The 6,360-nt window shown below is 35.9% G+C and overlaps 1 protein-coding gene across 2 annotated transcripts; it reads right to left on the bottom strand.

Moving 5' to 3' along the window:
• Nucleotides 1-1,501: 1,501 nt before the first annotated feature.
• On the bottom strand, nt 1,502-5,068 carry LOC143529354 (transcription factor bHLH48-like). 2 transcript variants are annotated; one of them, XM_077025172.1, is made up of 7 exons: nt 4,567-5,066; nt 4,370-4,492; nt 3,614-3,679; nt 3,326-3,394; nt 3,050-3,121; nt 2,452-2,629; nt 1,502-1,560 (listed from the first exon to the last, which is right to left on the bottom strand). In XM_077025172.1, exons 1-7 carry the CDS (start codon nt 4,837-4,839, stop codon nt 1,523-1,525), a joined length of 819 nt encoding a protein of 272 aa, XP_076881287.1. In that variant the 5' UTR covers nt 4,840-5,066; the 3' UTR covers nt 1,502-1,522. The 2 variants fall into 2 exon arrangements, with proteins under 2 accessions (XP_076881287.1, XP_076881288.1); XM_077025173.1 differs by lacking the exon at nt 3,050-3,121 and having other exon boundaries at nt 4,567-5,068.
• Between the last annotated feature and the right edge of the window lie 1,292 nt (nt 5,069-6,360).

The raw sequence follows: 6,360 nt of genomic DNA, 5'->3' as shown, positions 1-6,360 counted from the left end.
AATCTGGAAGGATGTGGTACAATCGTTTGAGTGATTATTTGATAAGCAAAGGATACACAAATAATCTTATTTGTCCATGTGTCTTCATCAAGAAGACAACATCAGGATATATGATCATAGCTGTGTATGTTGACGATCTAAATTTAATTGGGACATAAAAAGAAATTAATGAAGCAATTGCTCTTTTAAAGAAAGAATTCGAAATGAAAGATCTTGGAAAAACCAAATATTGTCTTGGTTTACAAATTGAGCATATGCATAATGGGATACTTGTGCATCAGTCAACGTATACTGAGAAACTCTTAAAACGTTTCAATATGGACAAAGCAAATCCTTTAAGCACACCGATGGTTGTTAGATCACTCAATGTTGACAATGATCCATTTCGTCCTTGCGAAGATAATGAAGAGATTCTTGGCCCCGAAGTACCATACCTCAGTGCAATTGGAGCACTTATGTATCTTACTAACTGTACAAGACCTGACATTTCTTTTGCAGTTAATTTATTGGCAAGATTCAGTTCATCCCCTACTAAAAGACATTGGAATGGCATTAAACATATTTTTCGGTATTTAAAAGGAACTGTTGATTTAGGTTTATTTTATCCTAACATTCAAAAGAAGGGTTAGTTGGTTATGAAGATGCAGGTTATTTATCTGATCCCCATAAAGCAAAATCTCAAACTGGATATGTATTTAAGAATGGAGGAACTGCGATTTCATGGCGTTCTCAGAAACAAACACTCATTGCAACATCTTCAAATCATGCTGAAGTCATTGCATTGCATGAAGCTTCAAGAGAATGTGTATGGTTAAGATCTATGTCACGACACATATTGATTTCTTGTGGACTAGAGAAAGATCGAATTCCAACTCCTATCTATGAAGATAATGCAGCTTGTGTCTCGCAAATGAAGGAAGGATATATCAAAAGTGACAGAACAAAGCATATACCACCAAGATACTTTGAGTATACTCGAGACCTTATTAAAGACAATCAGGTTGAAATGAGATATGTCCAGTCCAGCAACAACTCAGCTGATCTTTTCACAAAAGCACTTCCCACAGCAACATTCAGGAAACATGTTCATGATATTGGCATGCGCCATGTACGAACAATGTAACGACCTGCAATTTGAGGGGGAGCTATATACTGCATTCTTTTTCCCTTAGCTAAAGTTTTTTCCCATTGGGTTTTCCTTTAGCAAGGTTTTTAATGAGGCAGCGAAGTTTGAAAATGTTTCATCCAAGGGGGAGTGTTATAAACGTGTAAGAAAAGAAACATCCATGTGAATGGATGAACATTTTCAACACAAATTTAATGCATATGTTTCCTAAATAGTAAAAGTAGTTGTATATATATGAACCTTATGTAACAAAGGAAGCAGCAACAATCGAAAGTTACTGAATATATATCTCTCTCATGTTTTTGTTTTTTGTCATCTTCAAATTGTTTAATACATTGATAGTCTTGTTATAATTTTAGTGGTAATATTATAACAACTATCTAAAACTCCAAGTCTTCATAATTCCATTTTCAGCTGGTTTGTATACAATGAAACTGCAAGTTAAATAAAACACAATTTAATAGTTGTTAAATCAAGGGTAAAAAGGTAATTTTGGGATCTATTTAGTATTAAAAGAAATTGGTTTTGGGTCGACCCAACCCGTAAATTTTGCCAACTCTAAATCAAATTTTACCAGTTCCAACTTCCAAAACGTACAATCCAAAGATCCAATTGTGTGTTTATACTTTATAATCCTATAAACGAACCGAATGTTCGTTGAACCATTTCGCGGAAAGTCCGTGTCATGTTCGTTAACTTGATAGCCTAATGAGCATGAATACATGTCTCGTTTGTTAATTTGTGGTTGTGAAAGAAAGTTCGATTATATTCGTTCATTAAAATGTTTTTATGTTCGTTCGTTAATATATCCAGTTCAATTGTTTAGGCTCATAACAATTTAGTCTAGTGTTAATAACTTTTTGGACCAACACATTGATGTTCACAATTACTTTTAAGTGGTTTTCACTCAGTTATGTTCGTTTATCTATGTTCGATAACATTCGCTCGTGAACCGTTCATTTATATTGTTAATGAACAAACAAAAATGAGCACAAACAAGTTCATTCTTTAATAAACGAACACGAACAAGAAAACTCCATTCTTTAATGTTCGGGTCGTTTGCTCGATCAAAGTTAAACTAACGAACACGAACAAGTTCACTTTCTTAAAGAAACGAACAAGTTCATTTTCTTACGAAAAATAAGGTCGTTTAATGTATGTGTTCGATCTTTTGTTTGGTTGAAGTTAAACGAACCAACATGAACGTGCTCCGTTAGTGTTCGTTTGGTTCATTACAAGCCTACATGTTTATAGGTTGACCACTGACCCGACAGATCCACCCTTTCCCCCGCCCTAAAAAAATTATTATAATAATGAAGATTAACCTGAATTGCCAGAAGAATCATAACTCAGAAGCGAGTTTTCGGGTGTGATAAAATTAGGGTTCATCTCTTCAACTCCCCACAGTGGCTGTTGGGGTAACCCATCAGGTTGCCATAACGGGTGGCTCAACGGTTGGGGTGAAACCATACCCGCAAAACTACAGTCCATTAGTGACCCACTCTGCATCATTCCAATAAACGGGTCAGACAAGCTGACCAAAAAAGAAGTAGACCCTTCAGTGTGTCACCCTTATCACATACAACAACCGGGCCCAATGACTCTAACTCACCACATTAATTGCATCTTTGTATGACTAATGTATGCAACTATGCAAGTACCATTAATTCTTTAAACAGTGGGTTGAATGTGCAGTCCCACAAGAGTAAATACAATTTCTCCAATCAAAGTGAAAATAATTGACTTTTGTGGTCCAATTACCAAAATGGAGGCAGATGTTCATTTATTTCATGTTGTATGCATTTGCTTATATTGTGTACCGGTAAAAGCATACCAAACCGAAAGGAATTAATGACTTATAGCATAGCATGTAAAATTACATAAAAGTAGATAAAAAGGACTGTAAATGTAATTAATTGTTACCTCAGCAGCAAATATGTTGTCTAGGTTGATATCAATGTTGGGGTGCACTGCAGCTAGTCTCATTGATAAACACTGCACAATAACAAATGATGCACGGTCGGTCAAAGTTTGTTTGCTAACCAGTAATTGTGGTCTTCTAGAAGTTTGATAATTATATGAAGCTAATAAAAGGTTAAACCAGGCCTGCAAATGAACCAAACGTACAGGTAGGGGGCATGTGCGTGTTCGGTTCGCTTACAAGCCTAGTTTAAACAGTTTTAAGACAGATAAACGAACCTCTACTTGGCGTTGCAGGGATTGTACATGATTAATAATTTCATCAAGCACCATTGCTGTACCTGAAATCTGAAAAAAAAAAACAAATAGATAAATAATTATTATAATTATAATAATAATAATAATAATAAACCGTTATTCCTAAAACCGAATGAAATTAGTTGCAGACATATATTGTTTTTAAAAGATTTGAACTTGAGGCCTCCCGTATAATGTATAACGACACTACGACGGTACAAGTAATCAGTGCAAGTGATATGATGAACAGCGAAATTGAACATTGCTAACCTTGTTACAACCGGGAACTAGCTCTTGAAGGAGCTTCATTCTAGCATTGATCTTCTCTCTTCTTGCCTGCAAATTAGTTGCAAAAAGTGTTGAGTTAAGAGTTACAATTAACGGTTTTTGGAATGGAATATCAGTTACTAACTGTAACCTGTTATTGATCAAACAGTCAAAACCGGTTATTGGTCTAACAATCAACACGGGCTATTGGTCAAAAACGGTCAAATCCAGTTATTGCAAATAACTGGGTACTAACTAGGCTTAAAATCTATAACCATCAAAATCAGTTACATTATTGACCAAGCCGGTTAACCTGTAACGAGTAAAATTTACCGGTCTTTTCCAAGTAAATTTAAAACAAAATAGAAAAAGCTAATAATACTAATTATGAGATTAGTGGTTAACCACTGAACCGGTTATTGGTCAAATAGTCAAAACCGGACATTGACAGTTTATAGGCTGGAATTCTATAACCAACTAAACCGGTTAGTTTATTAACAGAACTAATTACCAGTAGTTTGGTCTAGTGGCAAAGAGGTGTGTTTATAGCCAAATGACTATTGGTTCTAGGTGGAAATAAACTTTAGTTGTTCTAAAAAGTAAATAAATAACAGAACCAATGAACCTGTAACATGTCAGGTTTTTCAAATAAAAATTTAAAAATAAATCAGTAAAAGTTAATTAAACTAATCATGAGATTAATGTTAATTAACTTAATTAATTGCACTAATCATGAGATAATAATAGTATAATGCTTACTCGTTCTGCTAAACTATGGCTATCCGTAGCTTGACCTCGCCGAGCACGAACGTGAACGTACGGCAGCTCCTCACCGTCAGTGTCAACCGCAACGCTTTTACTCTTCTTCGCCGTCGATTTAACCTAATTTATTCACAATAGAACATAATTAGCCATAATTGAAACAACAGGCATATGAAATTGATGAATATACTCACAATTTTCTCTCTATCCTTCCGCTTGGTGGATTTGGAGACCAGCGGATCCGACGGTGACGAATTATGCATCGAGTCGGAATCAGTCGGCTCTTGTTTGACCGAATTGTCGGTTTGGATTGGCAGAAAGACCGAGGAAGGTTCCGGAGAGTGTAAGAGCCTCACGGCCTGGTTGGGCGGAAGCTCTAGCAGCGCGGTGAAGGAGTTGCCGGAGTCCGGCGGTGGAGCCACTGACATCAGGCGTTGAATCTCCTCGCCGAATTGAAACGGTTCCATATAATAATAATAATAATAAATGGAGCAGCTGGTGGTGGAAAGTGACTGGAGTATAATAATAATAATAATCAGGATAGCTGCCAAACGGTACTTTAAACTTTCCGCTGGCAGAAGAAAAAAAGAAGACGGTTCACCTTTAATAATATTAATATTAGGGGAAATGAACTAGTTACAAAATGAGATGGAATGGAATGGAATTACGGTGAGTGCATGATTTAGATAAGAGGTGGTGGTATTGAAGAGAAAGAGAGAGGAATGAATAATATTATTATTATGATGATGGTATGGTAGGGCGGGGACCGGGGGGAAGGGGACCGAATCCGACACTGGTGTCTTAACTATTAAGAGCATTCCTATCTCATCCCCTAAACTCATCCCCATCCTTATAATTTAAGAAAATTAGTTAAAAAGCTACTCCATCCTATTCTCTATCCCTTTACCCCATTTCTAAAATTTAAGAAAATACCAAACTTGACCCCATATTTAGGAACAAGAAAGCTTTCCCCTATTTCCAACTCCCGCTCGTCTTTCCCGCCTATCTCCTCTCTTTTATCTTCTCCACCTCAATCTTTTTACATTACCTCACCAAATTGTCTTCTGATAGGACTTCACCAAATGGGATAGTGTTAATCGAATTCACACCTTCGTTCTTTGGCCAGTGATCGATCAAACGGTCCACTCTCTCAAAAAAATGTCTTCATTCACGGGTAATTCAACTTGAGTTTCATATATCCTTTGTAATTAATTCGTATTCTTGGTTTATATATTCCCAATTCGATGCAAGCCCTATAGTACAATTTCTAGGGTTTTGTATAGGGCAATGTTGTCCACTGAAAATTATATATAGCATAATACTTTGATGCCCACCAGGTGTTTGATATATTAATCGTGAATCAAACCGGTAGTAATGGTTTTTGATAATTATAAACCAAAACCGAACCGTTGATATGTAAAACCGAACCAAACCAGATCGCTACCAACCGAAATGACTGTTCAGTTATGGTTACGCTTAATGTGATTTCGTTACTCGACTTTAACCGAAACTGAACCGAATCTTATATGTTTGTATTTTACCAAATTTGAATTCATGCTGCAACTGCATATGCCTGAGCTTTAAAGTAACCAAGAGTTAACTGAACCAAACATTGTTGACTATCATGCCATGAAGTATGATTCTGTTTGTTGTATTATTGCATTATGAAGAATGAGTATGTTTGTTGAATTATTTCATTATGCTTGTGACTTGAGTGTAAATATATGTGAATTCAGTTATGGTTAATGTGTCTTCGTTGCTCGACTTTAACTGAAACTGAACCGAACCTTGTATGATTATGTGTAAATATACTGTCACTAAAGTTTTCTTAACTTACCAGTATATGAAGTTCATGGACTTGTAAGTTGTAAGTAGATATACCACTTTTAGCTTGCACTCTTCCACTTTATTCCCTGAATCCTTGGTAAATTGTAAGACAAGTAAGCACCTTTCAACTAATCCAAAACTTACTACAGGAAAATATCAAT

This window comes from Bidens hawaiensis, unplaced genomic scaffold (assembly GCF_021521415.1).
Source record: "Bidens hawaiensis isolate Kalapana, Puna unplaced genomic scaffold, B.hawaiensis_p1.1 tig00008535_1, whole genome shotgun sequence".
In the NCBI taxonomy this organism is placed as follows: Eukaryota; Viridiplantae; Streptophyta; class Magnoliopsida; order Asterales; family Asteraceae; genus Bidens; species Bidens hawaiensis.
The sequence above is the reverse complement of the archived record's forward strand: the minus strand, read 5'-3'. Positions and strand labels throughout refer to the sequence as shown.